At 44.8% G+C, this 22,091-nt stretch overlaps 1 protein-coding gene across 1 annotated transcript in view; it reads right to left on the bottom strand.

The window, feature by feature from the left end:
• Positions 1 to 230: 230 nt before the first annotated feature.
• Positions 231 to 22,091, bottom strand: part of CCDC162 (uncharacterized) — a gene marked incomplete at both ends in the record, with an annotated part of 52,955 nt that continues 31,094 nt past the window's right edge. The window contains 7 exons of the mRNA XM_060184822.1: positions 231 to 348; positions 4,780 to 4,956; positions 7,787 to 7,836; positions 9,606 to 9,717; positions 11,980 to 12,113; positions 16,958 to 17,095; positions 20,229 to 20,322. Of these exons, the coding sequence (XP_060040805.1) occupies positions 231 to 348; positions 4,780 to 4,956; positions 7,787 to 7,836; positions 9,606 to 9,717; positions 11,980 to 12,113; positions 16,958 to 17,095; positions 20,229 to 20,322 (823 nt within the window). The remainder of the gene's footprint in view (positions 349 to 4,779; positions 4,957 to 7,786; positions 7,837 to 9,605; positions 9,718 to 11,979; positions 12,114 to 16,957; positions 17,096 to 20,228; positions 20,323 to 22,091) is intronic.

Raw genomic sequence — 22,091 nt, 5'->3', positions numbered from 1 at the left:
AGAACTTAAAAAATAATGAGGCCCAGGAGAAATTACAACAAAGCAGGCAAAAATATTAGAAGCTGTGAGATTTCAGGTAATAAATGTCCCTGGTAGTGGGGGGGAGGGGTCAATAAGAGACATTTTCTGAAATTGGATATGTTTCACCTTGAGACTTAAGTTTAAAACTAAACAAAACACAAAGAGCAGCCAGTTTCCATTCTGGCACATAAAAACAAAAAAATACAAACCTTTTCTGGTAGAGTTCTGAACATAACCAAGACTTCAGAAGGATGGGGTATGAACCACAAATTGAGGAAGACTCTCCCGTCAGCAGACAGCAAACATCGGGGCCGGGGCTGGAAACGCCTGCATTATCAGAAGAAATCTCAAGTAGCAGGACATTCCTTTCTAGAGGAGAAGCCTGGGGCTGGGGGTGCGGGGGTAGGGGGTCTGTTGATTTTGCTACTTGTGTGGCTTTGCTAATGTGCATGACTCAAGTTCAAACCCAGCCCCAGCACATAGAAGGAAATTTAGGTGGTCTCTTTCACTCTCTTCCCCTGCCCTGTCTGTCTCCATTTAAGGTATATATATATGTATAAACAAACAAATGCAGAAGAGGCAGGCGAACTGCGACTATTTATACCAGCTCCTGCCCCCATCCCCTGCCCGCTGCTGCGCTGAGCCAACTTGTAGTAACCCCACAAGCCCAGCGTCCGAGTTCAAGGGCAGCAGACCGGCCTGGCAGCTCGCAGGTGGCCACAGTTATAAATATCACCATGGGAAGAAGAGCTGTCTGGCTGGTTTTAGCCTGTGTGGGAGGAAGCAGTGGGCACAGAGAGAGGGAAAGGTGTGCTAAGAATGGAAAGGAAGGGCATGAATTAGGTACCCCGTGCCACACTGGGTGTGCCATGTCTCGTCACTGCTTAGGATAACTAGAGGATGTGACTACTTTGGACAAGGAGCCCTCTGAAGTTAGGTCGAGCTCACCTACAAAGCTCTGCAAAAGATCAACTTGAGATTTAAATGCAGAGGGCCTGGGAGACAGCATGTTAGTTATGCAAGAAAGACTTGCATGCCCGAGGCTTCAAGGTCCTAGGCTCAATGCCTGGCATTGCTGTTAAGTCAGAGAAGCAGGGCATATCAACACACGAGCAAATAACACTAAACGCACATTTCTCTAGCTCTGAAATTCAGGCTCTAGAGATGTCTCCATTTTGCTTTCCTAGCATGCTTCTCTCTTCTCCCTCTCCCTCTCTCCCTCCCTCCCTCTCCTCTCTGAAGAGCTGGGGTCTTGCACATGACAATTTCACTGCTCCTGGCCTGACTTTTTCATCCAGACAGATAAGGAAAAAGACTTGACAGCACTGGAGCTTCCCTTGCTGCTATGCACGTAGTACCAGGGCTTGAACCTGGGCCGTGCATTAGACAAGGCATGTACCTAAGATAGTGAGCTCACTCTCTGGCCCTAAATTATCATATTTCTTTCTGGGTTCTTTGGACTCTGGCTTTCCCCCACCCCCATTTCCTTCCAAACACCTTATTATTCCTATGTCCATTGTCTCCAGTAAGGACCCTCAAAGGGAGGGTCTCCCCTTCTGGAGACATTGTGTAAATCCAACGGCCATTTCAGGGACATTGCTCTTATATCTGGGTCTCCAGATGAGATTCAACAGTTCCTTCCTATTTAAGTAAAATGTAATGAACGCAGTTTCACTCAAGGCTAAACATTTTCATTATTCAACATTCTGAGTAGGAGACATTAAAAATCATGAAAAATTCACTTTAAGTAGAAGCGTTGGCCTTATGCTTCCCTTTCAAGTCTTGGGGGGATGTTAGCAGGCATCTGAAGCTTGAGAACAAAGAATGGCGTCAGCGAGAAGAACCGCCTTCATTTCAGCAGCTTCACAGCCGAGACTGATCTGCAGCAGCAGATCAAAGCTGCCTGAAGCTCACCTCCCTGCTTCTTATCCAGGACGCAGTGTGTGGAGGTGCCCCAAGGACACGCTGACAAGCAGAAGTCAGTCACACGGCCTCCACTGAGGGGAATCTGGACTGGGTGTGGTATATTGGAGCAAAGCAAATGCCTCAGGGGAAGGAGGGAGAGGGGTGGGATACAGGGGTTGGGTGCTGGGGTCCTGGGGTCCTGGTGCATGATGGCAGGAAGGGACCTAGGTTGGGGGAGTGCTTTGCAGACACCTGTCAGGGGGAGGTGAGGAACAGTACTCATGTGCCAACAACCGTACTGTAAATGTAATAATCACAGGCTTGCTCTCCACCGTCACTGGTCACACCCGTTGGAAATATCATCATAAACCCTTTTGTGGGCTTCTTCAGGACTGCACCCTCACTATGAACTAGCAAGTCCTCTAAAGGGAGGCTGGGTATCCTGCTCTGTCATTCGGGGAAGACTGGTTCTGAAGTGAGTGCCATCTAGAATAGACTGGCTGTGAGCTCAGACTGACAGGGCCTCTGAGGCTGTACAGGCTTCTGTGCTAAATAGGAACAGATAGGGCCCACAGGTTAGATCACTGTGGTAAATGTTTAATTCTTTAAGGCGCTCAATTCTACTTAATATTTAACTCTGACACCATCTTCCCAAACAATATTTCTAGTCAGGGCTGGGCGGTAATGCACTGGGTTAAGCACACATGTTGTGAAGCACAGGGACTGGCATAAGGATCCTGGTTCAAGCCCCTGGCTCCCCACCTAAGGTTTCACAAGCAGTGAAGCAGGTCTGCAGGTGTCTTTCTCTCCCCCCACCCCCATCTTGATTTCTTTCTGTCCTATCCAACAACAACAGCAATAACAACAATAGCAATAACAACACCACAAAAGCAAGAGCAACAAAAATGAAAAGGAAAAAAAAAAAAGGCCTGTAGGAGCAGTGGATTCATGGTGCAGGCACCAAACCCCAGTGATAGCCTTGGAGACCATAAATAAAAACAATATTTCTGGTCCATCCTCATGTTACCTATCCACCTTAAGCAAAGATTATTAAGACACAGGCTCCTAGAAACATTCCTAAAATAGACTTTCTAGCTTCCTTCCACCCTGTGGCCCCTAAGTTCATTTGCTCTATTCCTACTTTATGGTTCCTGTTTATTAAACACTTTGTCCTGCTTTCTATCTTACGGCATTTCAGCACCCAAGTTGCAGATGCTACTATGATTCCATCCTGACTTCTCTAGGCAATGACCTCACCAACGTGTCCTGGAGCCTCCCCTCTCCAGAGCCCCACTAGGGAAAGGTAGAAGCAGGCTGGGGGTATGGATCCACCTGCCAGCATCCAGGTCCAGTGGAGAAGCGATTACAGGAGCCAGAACTCCCACCTTCTGCGACTCCAAAGTAATTTTGGTCCATGCTCCCAGTGCGGTGAACTATAGGGAAGTAAACCAGGAGGTTCTGTGTACCACCATTCCAGCAGGAAATGTCAAGTGGGGGGGGAAATCTCTTGAACATACAGGCCTGGCTTTATTTCTTTGTTATTTCTTGTGGGTGACTACTTACTTCCTAAAGGTAAAGGAAAATAGTCATTATGCTGGGAGGCCTCAAACTTTCAGTCATCTGGCTAGTTAAGTGTGCCCGGTTCAGAGTCAGACTTTGGATCAGGGAAGTGTAAGCAAAGTCAGTTTCACAGAGTCCAAACCACACCGCAGGCACTGCATGGGCCAGGCCAGGACAGCCCACTTCCTGTGTCTCAAATGTTCCAGAGTTGTGCATGCCTCTTATGGTGACTTGCTATACGTGTAGTCAGTGAGACACACAAAAGGCAAGTTCATGGTAAATGAGAGGTGGTTCCAGGTCTGAACTGGAGATTTCCTCCTGGTGTCAGCTGATTGTTTTTCCCTCTCATTCTGCTTGGCCATGTCAATCAGACATGGGAAACAGTATACATGTAAATAACTTCCACTTCCTGACCTCCTTATTTGCTGCAGCTAACAGATATCAGGAACAAAAATGAGCTTCCTAAATACATGTATTCTCTAAACACAAATAGAGTAAAGTAGTGGTTAGATTTCCGGGAACAATTTTTAAAAATCTGATCCCCAATGATCCCGGCTTATTGACGGTTGTCTTGGCCAGTGAGCAAATGAAATAATGGCCCTAAGAAATCTGGCAGTATGTCATGGTGTTTCATGAGATACGCACCACAGCCTCACTAGGACAGCAAGTATCCAGTCAAACCCTTTATCAAAACTATGTGTGGGGCAGGGATAGAGAGCATAATGGTTATGCAAGCAGACTCTCATGCCTGAGGCTCCAAAGTCCCACGTTCAATTCCCTGCATGCCCATAAGTCAGAGCTGAGCAACGCTCTGGTAAAACAAATAGACAAACAAAAGCACCACTCTGGTGACTTACTATCTCTCTGCATAGGTATTTTTTTTTTCCCTATCAGAGAAATACAGGACACAGATTTATCTAAGCCACTGCTTTCTTCCCAATGTTGCTTCTTCTCCACCGAGTACAGTCTTTGAGTGAGGACAAGTCCAGACCAACTTTCCTTATTTGTTTGCTTATTATAGATGCCAGCTTCTGTAAAGGGTATGGACGATTAAAATCACTGGGCTTTCGAGGCGAAAACAAATCTTCAGAGATGAAAAAGCAGTCAGACAGCCCCCATACAAAGAACCCCTTCTGGATTCAGATACAAAGCTACCCTTATTTTTTACAGTATTAACTTCTCTTTTGCCCTTTTGGACCAGAAGATCAAGATCACATGCAAAGAAGGAGCAAGACTGAACAGATCTCTCCCTTGGGAGGGCAGCGTCAAAAGGGCAAGGGATAAGGACTTCACCTGGGGTCTGCTTTGAGGCCTTCCTTGGAGTCTCCCGGCCCCTTCCTTTCATGTGGTTGCCCCAACATGAAAAACGTATTCCTGATGGCGGGGCAGTCTTGTAGCAGGGCTCGCAGGCTATTGCAGTACACCGCAATCTGACCCCGGAGAGCATAATGAGACATGTGGCGGGTAAGCCTGAGGAGTCAGAAGACATGATGTCTGGAAATTGAATGCCAGTTGTCCTATTGCTCACAGAAGTTCTAAGATCTGCTTCCCTGGAAGACCTTTTTTTTTTTTTTTTTCTAGCTAGATACAGAGAGGGGAAAGGAGAGGGAAATGAGAGAGGAAAAGTGAGAGCAAGAGTGAGAATAAGAGAGAAGCACCAATGCTTCCTTCAAGGCATGTAGACTGGATCGAACCTGGGTGATGCACAGTCCAAGCAGCATGCTATCCAACTGAGCTATTTCACCAGTCCCCTGCAAGATTTAAAAATATATTTTTTTATTGATTATTGGATAGAGACAGAGAGGAGTTGAGAGGGGAGGGGGGGAGAGAGAGAGGGAGAGAGAGAGCGACAGACACCTGCAGCCCTACTTCACCACTGGTGAAGCTTCCCCCCTGCAGGTAGGGACCAGGGGCTTGAACCTGTGTCTTTGTGCACTGTAATGTGAGGGCTGAACCAGGTGCACCACAGCTGACCCCAAAGTTTGTTTGTTTGTCTGTTTGTTTATTTATTTATTTATTTATTGCCATTAGGGTTATCAGTGGGGCTCTGTGTCTGTACAATGAATTAGCTGCTCCCAGTGGTAGCCATTATCCCCCCCCCCCCAACTTAAAAAATGAGTTCATTGGGAATTGGGTGGTAGCACAGCAGGTTAAGCTGAGGTGGTGCAAAGGATCCCGGTTCGAGCCCCTGGCTCCCCACCTGCAGGGGAGTTGCTTCATAAGCAGTGAAGTAGGTCTGCAGGTGTCTTTCTCTCCCCCTCCTCTCTGTCCTCCCCTCCTCTCTCCATTTCTCTCTGTCCTATATAACAACAACATCAATAACAACAACAATAACTACAACAATAAAACAACAAGGGCAACAAAAGGGAATAAATAAATAAATATATTTTTAAATGTATTTATTTCATGGTCCTTGAGCTTAGGACTGTGTGCACTTAACCAGGTGTACCATCACCTGTATCCCCAAAATTTATTTATTTATTTATTTTAAATAGATCATAGATACCAGAGCACTGCTCAGTTCTGGCTTATGGTGGTGCTAGGGATGGAACCTGGGACTTTGGAGTGCCAGGAATGAAAGTTTTTTGCAGAACCATGATGCTATCTCCCCAGCCCAGGGTTGACGGTTCTTAAAAAAAAAATTTATTGAGGGGACAGGTGGACACACCTGATTGATGGCATATGTTATAGTGTGCAAGGACCCAGGTTCAAGGCCCTGGCCCCCGCCTGCAGGGGAAAAGCTTTATGAGTGGTGAAGGAGGGCTGTAGGCATCTTTCTCCCTTTCTATCTCCCCCTTCTTTCTCAATTTCTTTTTTTTATGTTTATTTATTGATTCCCTTTTGTTGCCCTTGTTGTCTTCTTGTTGTTGTTATTGATGCCGTTGTTGTTGGATAGGACAGAGAGAAATGGAGAGAGGAGGGGAAGACAGGAGGAGAGAAAGACACCTGCAGACCTGCTTCACCGCCTGTGAAGAGACTCCCCTGCAGGTGGGGAGCCGGGGCCTCGAACCGGGATCCTTACACCTGTCCCTGCGCTTTGTGCCACCTGCACTACCGCCTGACTCCCTCCTTCTCAATTTCTGTCTCTATCAAATAAATAAATATAAGAAATTTTAAAAGTAAGATATTTTTTAAAAAGAGAATGAAGTAGCATATATATATATATATATATATATATTGTGTTGATTGTCTCCAGGGTTATCCCTGGGGCTTGGTGCTGGCACTCTGAATTCACTGCTCCTGGTGGCCATTCTTTCTATTTTATTGGATAGGACAGAGAGAGGAGGAAAAAGATAGAGAGGGAGTGAGAAAGATAGACAGCTGCAGACCGGCTTCACCACTTGCAAAACACGCCCCCTGCCCCCGCAGGTGGGGAGCCAGGGGCTGGAACCCGGATCCTTGTGAGGGTCCCTGTGCTTAGTATTATGTGTGCTTAACCGGCTGTGCCAATGCCTGGCCCCAAATATTTTATTGATTGATTGATTGATTGGATAGATACAGCATAAACTGAGATAGAAAGGAAGAGAGAAAGAGAGACACCTGTAGCCCTGCTTCACCACTCATGAAACTTCCCCTGCCTGCAGGTAAGGACCGGGGGGCTTGAACCTGGGTCTTTGTGCATGGTAATGTGTGTGCTCACCTAGGGGTGCCACCACCCAGCCCCCTGGGAGAATCTTTAAAAGGGAATAAAGGACACGTGTCAAGAAGAAAATTCCACCTGGGCTAGGCTGCTGTTGTCTGAAGGCTGAACTACGGACATAGGGTTTTTGCTTCTGGAGCTCCTCTGGGTGCTAACTGGTTTTATCTGATAGCTCCATGCTTATTTAGATGCAACCCTCCCACTCTCAATTCCTTGCCTGGATTTCTTTTTTTTTTTTTTTTTTTTTCTTTTGCCTTCAGGGTTATCGCTGGAGCTTGGTGCCTGCACTGTGAATCCACTGCTCCTGGAGGCCATTTGTTCCCCTTGTTGTTGTTATTATTATTGTTGTCATTGCTGCTGTTGTTGAATAGGACAGAGAGAAATGGAGAGAGGAGGGGAAGACAGAGAGGGAGAGAAAGAGAGAAAGACAGACACCTGCAGACCTACTTCACCGCCTGTGAAGCGACTCCCCTGCAGGTGGGGAGCCGGGGGCTCGAACCAGGATCCTTAGGCTGGTCCTTGTGCTTTGCGCCACATGCGCTTAACCCGCTGCGCTATCGCCCGACCCCCTCCTTGCCTGGATTTCTATCTAATACTGCTACTTTTTAACATGCAGTGTCAGAAAAAGCAACATGTGTCATTCACGTATACGACACTTACTTCTGACAATATTCGATTGTGACTTCTCTCTTGATTCTTCCAATTTCTTCCTGTGATAAAAGAATGACAGTTCTTCTGTTAGATAGTTAGACATACCAACTCTCTATCTTAGTACCTGAGTACCACCTTACAGCAACTTTAAAGTGGGAAAAGTTCGCATCATTGAGATATTCTTTCTGGAGAAAGAATTAGCTTATTGGGAGGCATTCTTCCAGGGGTCTATACCACTCCTATATATCTTGCTGAAAATGCTATGAAGACACGACTCTGATCACTCAGCCTCGGTCATTTCTCAGGGCTCTGTTTGCAGAGAGAAATCTTTAGAGATGAGGCAGAGGATCCCTAGAGTTGGAAATTGAGAACAGAAGGGAAAACACACAGCAGAACTTAGACTGGGTTTGGTGTACGGCACTGAAGTAAAAGACTCTGGGGCAGGACGGAGTGTTCAGGTCCTGGAATGTGATGGCAGAGGAGGCCCTGGGTGAGGGGTTAGAGTGTTATGTGGAGAACTGAGAAATGTTACACATGTTCCAGTGACTGTATTTTACTGTTGAGTGTAAACCATTCATCCTCCCAAATAAAGAAATAAGCAAAACAAAGCAAAGCAGAAAACTCCCTACAGAACGAGAAGAGCCTTTATAAGAGGTGGAGTCCCCAAGCCTGATGCTAGTCGATGCGACACAAACCCACAGTGTTATACAACTTTCTCCATTTTGTTCCCTTGGGAAATGAGAAGCAAAAGACACAGAGAGGAAGCTCATGTTGCTTGTGCTACTATATGCAATAAGACCCTTTGTCTCTGAATCAGGATCTTATTCATTCAGCCAGCAAACACAGAATGTAGCAATCTAACGAAATAGTTTGGCAGTAGGTTAAAATCCCAGACCTTGAGAAATAGGACAATTATATTTCCTGAATTCTTTCTAATTGGATTGGTATGGAAGAAGTCTGAAGGTGGTTAATGAGCTGTTATAATTGTTAACTTGGTCAATATGTTTTTGAGAATTATTCATGGGGGCCCAGCGGTGGCAGGCCTGGTTAAGCACACATAGTGCTAATCACAAGGGCCTGCGCAAGGATCCAGGTTCAAGCCCTCAGCTCCCCACTTGCATCGGGGAAGCTTCACAAGTGCTGAAGCCAATTCTGCTTAGGAACAATATATGTCCTGGAAGACGATGTATATATTCTTTATTTTTAATTTTTTATGATCCTTTATTTATTTCATGGATAGAGACAGCCAGAAATCAAGAGGGAAGAGGATGTTAGAGGGACAGAGAGAGACTTTCAGCAGCACTGTTTTACCACTTGCAAAACGTTCCCCCTGCAGGTGGGGGCTGGGGGCTTGAACCCGGGTCCTTGGGCATTGCAACATGTGCACTCAACTTGGTGAGCCACCACCAGGCCCCTGCACTTATTATTTAAACTAGACTACAGTCTGCTTGAGTTGCTTCCATTTGATTTTTTTATTGAATTCCCCTTTCCACGTCTTTGTTTTCAATGACCCTACTCAGATAGGTTAAGAGCTGTAGTTTCCAAGTTTAAATGTGTTATTTGTTAAATTTTCTTTTGTTATATTTACTTATTGGCTAGAGACAGCCAGAAATTGAGAGGGAAGGGAGTGATAGGGAGAGAGACAGAGACACACCTGCAGCACAGCTTCAATACTCGCAAAGACTTCCCCCCACAGGTGGGGACCAGGGGCTCGAACCCAGGTCCTTGCATATTGTAACATGTGTGCTCAACCAGGCGCGCCACTACCCGGCCCCAAGTTCAAAAGTTCGACTTGCTCAGACGTGAAAGCCCCTGAGGCTCCACTTACCAGGCTCTTCATTCTGTCAGCCGTGGCCTTTTTCCTGAGGAGGAAGGCCTCCAGCATCACGTCCCGCAGCCCCACCTTCTCTAGCTGGACAGACACAAAAGCCTCTGGAGTCCTGACAAGTAACAGAGACATCTGAGCCCATGGTAGGAGGTAGTGGAGGTAAGAAAACAAGACAGCGTGAGTGAACGTTCTCTGGGGGACAGGAACACCTGGGGTCACCCAGGGCGCTGTAGCAAGGGAGTGGGTTTCTGTGGGTCTCCTCTGCCTCAGTCATTCACTGCAGATGAAGATGTGTTACCATCCTCCCTGAGGACCCCATGCGCCTGTAGATGCATCAACAGCCCAACTCCTATCTCATCTTCATCACCCCGCTCGTGCATTCCTTGGCTCCTCTGTGCCCTCCCAGCCTGACCTGGAGGGGTCCCTGGGCTCAAATGGCCTTACCTAAGGGTCCCTTCAACGACAGACATACTGGTATATTTATTAACTCATTTCATTTTATTTTTAAAATTTACTTATTATTGGATAAAGAGAGAGAGAAATTGAGAGGGAAGGGGGTGATAGAGAGGGAGAGAGACAGAGGGACACCTGCAGCCCTGCTTCACCACTTGTGAAGTTTTCCCCCTGCAGGTGGGGACCAGGGGCTTGAACCTGGGTCCTTATGTACTGTCATGTGTGCGCTTAACCAGGTGTGCTAACACCTGGCCCCCACACTCAACTTTTTATTTAATAAAAAATTTAAGAGTCCACATGTTGGTGCATCCAGTGGGGCATACGTGTTGTCATGTGCAAGGACCCTGGTTCAAGCCCCCAGTTCTCAACTGTAAGGGGGAATCTCCTTGAGCAGTGAAGGAGTGCCGCAAATCTCCTTCCCCCTCCCTCCCCCTCTCCTTCTCTCCCCCTTCACCTTCCCCCTCTCCCTTCCCCCCCCCCCCATCTCCCTCTCTGTTGAATTTCTTTCTGTATCTATAAGAAAAAAGAAAAAAACGCCACTAGGAGCAGTGGAGTAGTGCAGGCACATGTCCCAGCAATGATCCTGGTGGAGCATTTGTTTTGGTCCACAGCCATACCACCCTGAACATGCCTGGTCTCATCTGAAAAAAAATCTTTTTTCTTTACTGCTGCCAGGGTGATTGCTGGCTCAGTGCCTATGCGATGACCCCATTACGTCACTAGCCACTTCCCTCTTTTTCTTTTGACTGAGGGTGAGAAAGTGAGAGAGAAGGAGGAAGAGTAGAAAGTGAGGAGGGAGAGAGAGAGAAGAGGAAGAAACAGAGAAAGAGAGAGACACTGTAGCACTGTTGCACAGCTTGTGAACCATCCCCCCAACCCCCCACAAGTGGAGACTGAGGGCTTGAACCCGGGTCCTAGATCCCGTTAACTTATATCTTCGACCAGCTACACCACCACCCGGCCCCCTGACACATTGATCTCAAACCTACTCTCGTTAGGGCTGTGGACTTAAGACCCTCAAACTCCGGCCGTGTGGCAGATTAAGGATGTCTTAGACAGTGGAGCAGATTGCCTGTTATTTTATTTTATTTTTGCTCTAAATTTGTCAGAACTAAATGAGAGAGACATTGGAATGCCTCAATAGAATATTTAGAAAGTTAATTTTATATTAAAATAATACAAATCCCTCCCTTTTGAGGAAAAAGGGTTAAGAAAGAAATCAAGACACAGTAGGATATCCCTGGTTCAAAGACGTATCTCTATAGAGGCCATGACTTGGACAATGCAGCATCCCATTTTTGTATTTTTTTTTTGAAAAAAAAATTATTATCTTTATTTATTGGATAGAGACATCCAGAAATTGAGAGGGAAGGGGATGACAGATATGGAAGAGAGGCAGAGAGAGGCAGAGAGAGTTAGAGAGACACCTGCAACACTGCTCCACCACTCGCAAAGCTTTCTCTCTGCAGTTGGGAACCAGGGGCTCAAACCCAGGTCCTTAGGCATTGTAACATGCGCTCAACCAGGTGTGTCACTACTTGGCCCTGCTTCCCACTATTCTAAGCAGTGTTGACATCTGAGTTAGAATACTAATGGCAGTTCTCTGTCTTCAGTGTAGACACAGGAAATTTGGAAGCCCATATTCTTCTCCCTTCTTTGGAATTTGGAAAAAATACATCAGCACCGGAAGGAGAGAAGAAAAGGAAGAGAAAGAAAAAGGAGGATGGAGGGAAAAGAAGTTGAAGTTAGGAACTCTTGCTTCTCCTCACAGGCTGGGATCCATTGGAAGGAGGTAAGCTGTGGAGTCTCTTCATTGCTCACAGGAGGTCGTAGAAGGTCTCGAAAATTAAACACGTGCTATGTAATTCACAGAGGTAAAGGGGCCGCTCACATTGTTTTGAATAATCCCCTGGTGAAGTACCTTTTGGTCACCTGGAATCTCTCTGAAGGATGAGTAAGAGTATCTGGGACTTCTGTCGTTGAGGCTAGAGGCAAGCTGTTTTTGCCATTCACAGTTCTGGAATTTTTTCTTCTGGTTGGATCCAAACTTATTTCCTAAAATATTTCAAGCCATGGTGAATTAACAGGGTCTGTGCTGTTGTACTGATGGTAAAATGATCTCAGACACAAGTGACCCTGAACATGTGTATGCTGCTTGGGTACCTGAGGGGAAGGGGGCAGACAGAGTGGGCAGGGAGGCAGAAGGGCTGAAGGAATAAAACTTGATTAACGGGAGGAGGGAGGAGGAAAAAAAGAAATACTTTGTACAATGAAGGGTGAGGCACTAGGTGTGATTATTTTCACAATCAAGTGCAGCTGTCTACAGCGTTCTGAGAAAAAAAAACAACAAAAACCACCACCAAAACAAAAACCAACAACCCACTCTCCATTCTACAAAGTGACTCTGTATAATGTGATTTCTCAATAAATATGGCTGAGCCTTCCAGACACCAAGTGGCAGATGCCAACATGACTCCATCCTGACTTCTCTGGGCAGACAACCTCACCGGGGTGTCCACAACCTGTACCTCTCCAGAGCTCTGGCCCGCTGGGGAAAGACAGAAACAGGCGGGGGGTGTGGATCACACTCCCAATGCCCATGCCCAGTGAAGAAGCAATTACAGAAGCCAGAACTCCTACTTTCTGCTCCCCAAGAACAACCTTGATCCAGACTCCCAGTGGGGGAGAAGTGATAGGAGGAAGATGATAAAAGGGCTCTGAACGGCAGAAGTTGAAAAACAAGGTCAGAAGAGAAAACACAAGTAGAACCTGAACTGGAATTGGCATATTGCACCAATGTAAAAGACTCTGGGGTGGGTGGAGGGGGGGAGAGTACAGGTCCAAAAAGGATGATAGAGGACCCAGTGGGGGTTGTACTGTTATATGAAAACTGGGAAATGTTATGCATGTACAAACTATTGTATTTACTGTCGAATTAAAACATTAATTCCCCAATAAAGAAATTAAAAAATAAAATTGAAATCCAGGGGGGCTGGATGGTAGCACAGCGGGTTAAGCGCACGAAGAAAGAAAGAAAAAAAAAAGGGACTCTGCACTCCAGCTCCATCAGCACCCAGAGAGAGAGGAGGAAAAGGAGAGGGGCATATGGAGGTAGTTATGTTGTCATGAGTGGCTTGGAGGGGAAGAGAGGATTGGATCAGGAAGAAAAAGGGGGCAATTATGTGTAAATGTGGACAGATAGTTGTAGAGAGGATGGCTGGCCCATGTCTACAACCTTAGGGGAACTGTGGTAGATTCAGAACCCTGGTGGTGGGAATGGAATGGAATTTTGTAAATCAATATTAAATTACTTTAAAATTAAAAAAAAAAAAAAAAGAAATATGGCTGATGGACTTCTTGGCTTAAGCAATGAAAACCGCCTCAGGATGTCCGCTCTGAAGCTGCCTAAGCTGATGCGCTACGTAATGATGAGTGATGGACAAAAAGGTGGAGGCGGGGAAGGAAAAAGAGATAGGGAAGAAAAAAAAGCAAAGAAATGCATTTCTTTTAATATATATATTTAGTAATGGAGCCGCAGGGCATGGTAGTTGGAACACTCAAAAACATTAACTCAAAGAGAAAGATCAAGCTCTCAAAAGACTGTTCTTCAAAGAAAGAAAGAGTTGTCCATGAGTGACATCATCTGGCTTATCTCACTTATCATAACTCCTTCAAATTCCAGTCAAGTTGTAGCAAAAGGACATGTAGATTTCCAGTTCCCAGTGTGTGTTTAATTTTTGTATGCAACCGTGAAATCGTCAGGGCAATAAAACAATGACTACAGCCTGCCCTGCCCCGTCCTCAAACAATCACTACTCTGCTTCTCAACCATCAAATAGAATGCACTTTCTAGAATGTTCTATTAGTGGAATCATGTCATATGAACTCTTTCCTGGCTGGCTTCAAGCATATTGTTCTGCACAACAATAGCTTGTTCCTTTTTAAAATTACTGAGTTGTACTCTGCTGGATGGATATAATACCATTTGATAATCCACTCACCGAGTAATAGAATTCTGAGTGCTTTCCAGCTCTCAGCTATTTTAAATGAAACTTCTTTAAATATTTGTCTACAAGCCTTTGTGTGAACACGCACTTCCATTACTTTTGGGTAAATACTGAGGAGTATAATCGCTGGGTCACATGGGAAGTTTCACTTTACAAAAAAACTGTCAAGATACTCCTCAAGAAATTTTATTATTTTCTAAAAATTGATTAACTTATTTATTATTGAATAGAGAGAGAGACAGAGCGAGAGAGAGAGATTGAGAGGGGCGGGGGAGATAGAGAGGGAAAGAGACACAGAGACACTTGCAGCCCTGTTTCACCAATCATGAAGCTTTCCCCCTGCAGGTGGGGACTAGGAGTTTGAACCCAGGTCCCTGCGCACTGTAAGGTGTGTGTGCTTAACCAGGTACATCACCACCCAGCCCCAGTTTATACCATTTTGCATTCCCACTGGTAGTGTATGAGAATTCCAAATCCTCCACATTTTTGCCAGCACTAGAAATGATTGTGTTTTTGTTTGTTTGTTTTTGGTTTTGTTTTTATCATTTTAATGGCTCTGCAGTGGTTTCCCACTGGGGTTTGTGTTTGTGTTTCTCTAATGACTAATGGTGTTGAATACTTTTAACTGACTCAGTTGCCATCTGCATATTATCTCCGATGCTTCTTTTCTTCTGGAAACACATCTGTCTTTTGGCTTGGGTAATAGTGCACTGTTTTGTTCTCTCTCTCTCTCTTTCCTTTCTTCCTCCCACCCCTCCTTTACTCTTGCTCGCCTTCAATTCTGCTATTATTTTTCCTTTCCCATTATGTCATTCACCCTTTTCCCGCTCTCCACTTGTAGAAGAACACAGACACACACAGAGACACAGACAGACACAGTCACACAGACACACAGATACACAGATACATACAGACACACAGACAGACACACACAGGCACACACAGGCACACAGACAGACACAGACACACAGAGACATAGACACACAGACAGACACAGACACACAAAGACACAGACACACAGACAGACACAGACACACACAGGCACACAGACAGACACAGACACACACAGGTACGCAGACAGACACAGAGACACAGACACACAGACAGACACAAAGACACACACAGGCACACAGACAGACACAGACACACATAGGCACACACAGGCACACAGACACACAGAGACATAGACACACAGACAGACACAGACACACAAAGACACAGACACACAGACAGACACAGACACACACAGGCACACAGACAGACACAGACACACACAGAGACACAGACACACACAGGCACACAGACAGACACAGACACACAGAGACACAGACACACAAACACACAGACACACACAGGCACACACAGGCACACAGACAGACACAGACACACACAGAGACACAGACAGACACAGACACACACACACACCCCAGCCTACTGATTTCTTGCCGGCATGCATAGTTCCTCGTGCAAAAGAATATTATTCGATTTTCCACACAAACCCTGTATTCCCCCAACTCAGTGATGTAAACATTGGCTTCCTGGTGAATCTCAGGCAGTGTGGAACTATACAGGAAAATCTATATAGTTAGATAGTAAATGAAAGCCCTGATTGTTAGGGGCTGAAAGAGGGAGGAAAGGGGACACAGGGTTTCTGCTGGGAGAGGTGAAGACAGCTGGAATTGGGCAGTGAGAAGGGATGCATGATCTTGTGAACTGTATACTTCAAAGATGTGAATTTTTAAAAAAATTATTTATTTATTTCCTTTTTGTTGCCCTTGTTGTTTTTATTGTTGTAGTTATTGTTGTTGATGTCCTCATAGTTGGATAGGACAGAGAGAAATGGAGAGAGGAGGGGAAGACAGAGAGGGAGAGAGAAAGACAGACACCTGCAGACCTGCTTCATCGCCTGTGAATTGACTTCCCTGCAGGTGGGGAGCTGGGGGCTCGAACCGGGATCCTTGTACCAGTCCTTGTGCTTTGTGCCAAAGATATGAATTTTATATTATGTGATTTATATCTCAAAAGCAATATAGACACAGAGTGTTACTTTTGTGAAAAGAAGAAAGGACAAATATATCTATTAATTATTATTGTTATTATTATGTTAAGACTGACTTATTTTTATGAAAGTGAGAGAGACCAAAGCATTGCTCAGACCTGGTTCATGGTGGTGCTAGGGATGGAATCTGAGGCCTTAGGGCTTCAGGTGTATTAATACTGCTCTAACATGTCAAAATATTTCCCCCTATCTGATTACCTAAAAAAAGGAATGCAGTAAAGATAAAACATCACTGGAATCATTTATCTCTATAGGGGTACGGAGCTGGGTGAGTCTAGCTAGTCAATACCACTGAGTCACACACAAAGGAAAGTCAGCAAAAAGATTAAGAGACCAGTAAGGATGTGTTGGCTGACATTAGGAAAGAAGATGAAAAGGAAAAAAGAGAAGAGGAGAAAGAGAAAGAGAGAAAGGAAAGAGAAAGGGAGGAAAACACAGAGAGAGAGGGAGAGGGAGAGGGAGAGGGAGAGAGGGAGAGGGAGAGAGAGACTGTAACACTGTTGCACAGCTTGTGAAACTCTCCCCCCTCCCCAAGTAGAGACTGGGGGCTTGAACCCAGGTCCTAGATCCCATTAACTTGTGTGTTCGACCAGTTGCACCACCACCTGGACTCCGGACACAATGATCTTAAACCTTCTACTCACGTGTTAGGAATGTGGAGTTAGGGTCCTCAAACTCTGACCATGTGGGAAGAACAGAAGGAAAGGCAAGGGGGCTAGACATTACAGAAGTGGGAGGAAGACGAGAAGGACAGGAAGGATCAAGACATTGCAGGCAATTGCTGATGGAAGCGGCAGCATGTCAAGCAAGGGCTTCCTAGCCTGCGGACTGACCTTGTCCCCAGCAGGGGAGTCCCCTCCAGGAGTGTGATGAAAAGACACCTGCTGGACAGCCACCATCAAAGCATTTTTCTGTGCAGCTTGGCAGGCAAGGACCACTTGCATGTTTTCCATTCCTGAATGGGAGAAGAGCTGAAGGAAGAAAATGTGAAAGGTATTTAGGGATTTCCCTCAGAAAGGGGAAAGAAGGGTTGGCATCACCGCTTATTCAACCTGTAAGTAAATGGATCCAAGTGCAGAATGGAAGGAGATCCTTGATCACAACCCTGAATCTGATCTCTTCCCATGTGGTATTTCAGTCTGTGAAGTCCACCTCCAGGCCTGCATAATGCACTTGGTGCTAGATAATAACAGAATTTCTCAATGGCCACAGAAGGCTATTAAGTTGTGATGAACTAGCTAGCAGATTAGACTCTTGTAAAGCTGCCAAGATTAGACTAATGTCTAAGAATCAGCCACACCGACCTCACCAGTGTGTCCTGAAGTCTCACCTCTGCAGAGCCCTACCCACTAGGGAAAGATAGAAGCAGACTGGAGGTACAGATCAACTTGCCAATGCCCATGTTCAGCAGAGAAGCAATTACAAAAGCCAGAACTCCCACCTTCTACACTCCATAAAGAATTCTGGTCCATACTCCCAGAGGAATAAAGAATAGGAAAGATGGAGGCCAGTGGGATAAGCACACGTGGCACACATGTGTAAGGGTCACTTCACGGGTGGTGAAGCAGGTCTGCAGGTGTCTACCTTTCTCTCCCCCCTCTTTCTTCCCCTCCTCGCTCAGTTTCTCTTGTTCTATATAACAACAACAACAATAACAACAAGGTCAACAAAAATGGGGGAAAATGGCCTCCAGAAGCAGTGAATTTGTAGTGCAGGCACCAAGCCCTAGTGATAACCCTGGAGGCAAAAAAAAAAAAAAAAAAAAGAATTGGGAAGTTTCCAATGGAAGGGATGGGACACAGAACTCTGGTGGTGGGAACTGTATGGAATGGTACCCCTGTTATCTTACAATCTTGTTAGTCATTAAATCACTAAAAAAAAAAAAAACACACACACACACAAAACTATGAGACCAAAAAAAAAAGTATCAGTCACACATAAGCAAATAAAAAAGGAAGTACCTTATGATTGCATGATATTATCTTTAGGCATTTATCCAAAAGACACTCAAGCACTAATGAGAAGAGACATGTGCACCCCTGTGTTCACAGCTGCATTATTCACAACAGCCAAAGAGTGGAAGCAGCCTACATGCCCATCAGCAGATGACGGGCTCAAGAAGTTATGGGATATATGTTCCATGGAATACTACCCTGCAATCAAAAAAGATGATATTGTGTCCTTTGGGACAACATGGATGGAACTAGAGGTGATTATGCTAGGCTAAGTAAATAAATAGATGAAAGACACCTACCGGCTAGTTTCACTCATATGTGGAATTTAGAGAACTGATAAACATGAACTTGAGGGGATAAAAAAAAAACATGCGGGAGTCGGGCTGTAGCACAGTGGGTTAAGCGCAGGTGGCGCAAAGCACAAGGACCGGCATAAGGATCCCGGTTTGAGCCCCGGCTCCCCACCTGCAGGGGAGTCCCTTCACAGGCAGTGAAGCAGGTCTGCAGGTGTCTATCTTTCTCTCCTCCTCTCTGTCTTCCCCTCCTCTCTCCATTTCTCTCTGTCCTATCCAACAATGACAAGAACAATAATAACTACAACAATAAAACAACAAGGGCAACAAAGTGAATAAATAAATAAAATAAATATTAAAAAAAATTAAAAAAAAAACATGCATGGTCTGGGAGCTGATGCAGCAGATAAAGCATTAGACTCTCAAGAAAGTTCAACCCTAGCAGCACATGTACCAGAGTGATATCTGGTTCTCTCTCTCTCTCTCTCCTCCCATCTTTCTCATTAATAAATAATGAAATACTACTCAGCTGTTTAAAATGATGAAGAAGACGTCTCCTTGTCTCATCTTGGACAGTACTTAAAGAAATCTGTTAAGTACGATAGGCCAGAAGGAGAAGAAGAAATACCCGATGATCTCACCTATAGGTGACCACGCACGCCTGTTCACGTAGAATTCCATTACCCCTGGGCCAATTTTTAATTTTCATTTCAGGGAAAGAGAGACAGAGACAAAGAGGGAAAGACGCCATCACTCTGATGTGTTTCAGAGTGAGGTTTCCTCTGGTATTCTAGTGATCCCGTGGGGTGTTAGGGTTCGACCTCAGAGCTTCCCCTGTGGTAAGTGGGGAGCTCTACTAGTTGAATTAGCTACTGGTCTCAAGGCCATTATTGTAATTTACAAAATGGAAGGTTCTTCTTATCTGCAGAAAACAAACTAATATGAATGAAACATGAACGTTTTTAAATGAGCAGTTTAACAGTATTTTTTACAAAGTTAGAAAATTTCAGGGGTATAGTTTCACACCCCAACTTTCCTGATATGTATAAGGTACTGAGTTTCATGTTTCTTCACCCCCATTACTTTCACAGAGTCCAAGAGGCAGCTTGGTTATTGTAATACTTATTATCTTTTGGAATTTCATTTGCTATGGTCATTTATAGTCCACAAGTGAGCAACGCTGTCTGGTAGTTGTCCTTGGCCTCTTTGCTTACTTCACTTAGCATAATCACCTCCAATACATATGAGAAACTTTTTTCTAAATTATTATTTTTTAAATTTGTAGATGAATCTATTTTTTATTAATGCCAAGGTAATAGTTGTCTAATTTACCAGCTTTCACAGGTAGATTTTTTTTTTCCCTCTTCTCTCTCTGGGTCCTGATGGAATTGGGTTTCAGAGCCCTCTGTTCATCTTCCCCTATCATTTCTCCCCTTCTGGGAGTATGGATGAAAATTCTTTATGGGGTGCAGAAGGTGAAAGGTCTGGTTTCTGTAATTACATTTCAGCTGGACATGGGCACTGGTAGGTCGATCCATACCCCCAACCTGTTTCTATCTTTCCCTAGTGAGAGAATTTTTTAAATTAATATATTATTGGATAGAGACAGAAAGAGGAGTGAGGGAGGGAGGGAGAGAAAGAGAGAGAGAGAGAGACAGAGAGACCTGCAGCACTGCTTCACCATGCGTGAAGCTTTCCTCTTGCAGGTGGAGACCAGGGGCTTGAACCTGGGTCCTTACACAGTGTAGTGTGTGCACTTAACCAGGTGTGCCATCACCTGGCCCCGGGGGAGAATTTTTAAGACTCTGTGAGCATATTAATCATCTTCACTTTAGTTCCTTTACAAAACAACTTACCTTAAGAACAGTTTCCTTTGTATAAAAACTAAAATTTCCAATTTGGTTATCATCCAACTCAGAGATGGCTAAGACAAGAGTGGTAGGAACATATCTGTAAGAAGAAACATTAGGCAAGAGACTTGTATATTCTGGAGGGACAGAGCGGCAAGTACCAAGTGTGAGATACCAGTAAAAACAGCAACTGTAGGCTTTCCGTAAGGCTTTCCATTTCCATCCCCAAAGTGTGGAACTCTGGACTCTGGGACTTGATCTTGTAGATTGTTTGCAATGACCACCTACCCCGGAGTGTTTGAAATTATTTTCTCTTGACCACCATTCTGTTAATTCTTCCTGCTTTGTTTGTTTGTTTGTTTGTTTCGTCCCTTCATGGTGCCATCTGCTCAGGCCTCCCACTGACTCAACCCCGCCTTTGTCTGCTGCTTAGATGTGGCCCCCTTCTTGCCTTCCCTGTGCTTCCAGCAATCATCCACATGTTCTTTATGGCCATGTCTTTCGTCTATGACTCTAAGACTATGCCATACAATTTAATCTCTAAGGATCTTGGTGAGCTTACCCATCGAGGGAGATATCACCTCTCTCGCACGGCTTTGGGGTGGGTGATATGCATAGCTGCACCTGCTGAAGTGTGACTCACTGTTCTCATGTTTGGTATGCTATTAAACGGTGTTCCAAAGAGGCAACTTTAAGGAATTAACTTGCATAAAAAGAAATATGAAGACCCAAGACACAAGCTTTCCCTGCCCCTGGCCTGTTGAAAGCTTTCTAGTTACTGCAGGCTTTCCGGGTCATCAGTGTGACCAGACTTCACAGCACTCAGGCATTTGTGTTGATTGGTTGAAGCAGGTTAAAACAAAATGCCCTTTTTTTTTTTTTTTCCTTCCAGGGTTATTGCTGGGGCTCGGTGCCTGCACTACGAATCCACTGCTCCTGACAGCCATTTTTTCCATTTTGTTGTTGTTGTACAGGACAGAGAGAAACAGAGAGGAGAATACAGAGAGGGGGAGAGAAAGACAGATACCTGCAGACTTTCACTGCTTGTGAAGCAACCACCCTGCATATATATATATATATATATATATATATATATATATATATACACATATCTATATCTATATATACATCTCATCTCTATATCTATATCTATATCTATCAATCCATCTATCTATCTATCTATCTATCTATCTATCTATCTATCTATCTATATCTAAGCTGAGGAAGGAAAGACCTTAAAAATTAAAGACCAGCTTGGCTCTAGGTTAGAGATTTTGCTTCACCTGAGGCCTGATCACACTTCCTGCCTTCAGCTTCTGTGAGATATCTCAGTATTGTAACAATACATTTCTCTTTCTCTTTCTTTGCCTCCAGGATTATCACTGGGGCTTGGTGCCTGCACTATGAATCCACTGCTCCTGGAGGCCATTTTTTCCATTTTATTGGATAGGACAGAGAGAAATTGAGAGAGGAGAGGCGATAGAGAGAGAGAGAGAGAAGGAGAGACACCTGCAGACCTGCTTCACTGCTTGTGAAGTGTCCCCCCTGCAGGTGGGGAGCCAGGGGCTCAAACACAAATCCTTTTGTGGATCCTTGCATTTAGTCCAATATGCACTAGGTTAATTGGGTGAGCCCCTGCTTGACCCCTCATTTCTCTTTTCTTTATTGAACTTAGGTGACAGTAGAGAACAGAGAAGATTTTTCCTCCAGAAGACAGACATTTGACAATCACTGAAGACATTATTTTTGTGTGTTTGTTTTTGTTTTGCCTCCAGCGTTATTTCTGGGGCTTGATGCCTGCACTACAAATCCACTGCTCCTGTTGGATATTTATTTTTTATTGTGTTGTTAGTATTGTTGTTGAGTAGG

Source organism: Erinaceus europaeus, unplaced genomic scaffold (genome assembly GCF_950295315.1).
Source record: "Erinaceus europaeus unplaced genomic scaffold, mEriEur2.1 scaffold_780, whole genome shotgun sequence".
Lineage (NCBI taxonomy): Eukaryota > Metazoa > Chordata > Mammalia > Eulipotyphla > Erinaceidae > Erinaceus > Erinaceus europaeus.
This window is presented reverse-complemented; position numbering and strand designations above follow the sequence as displayed.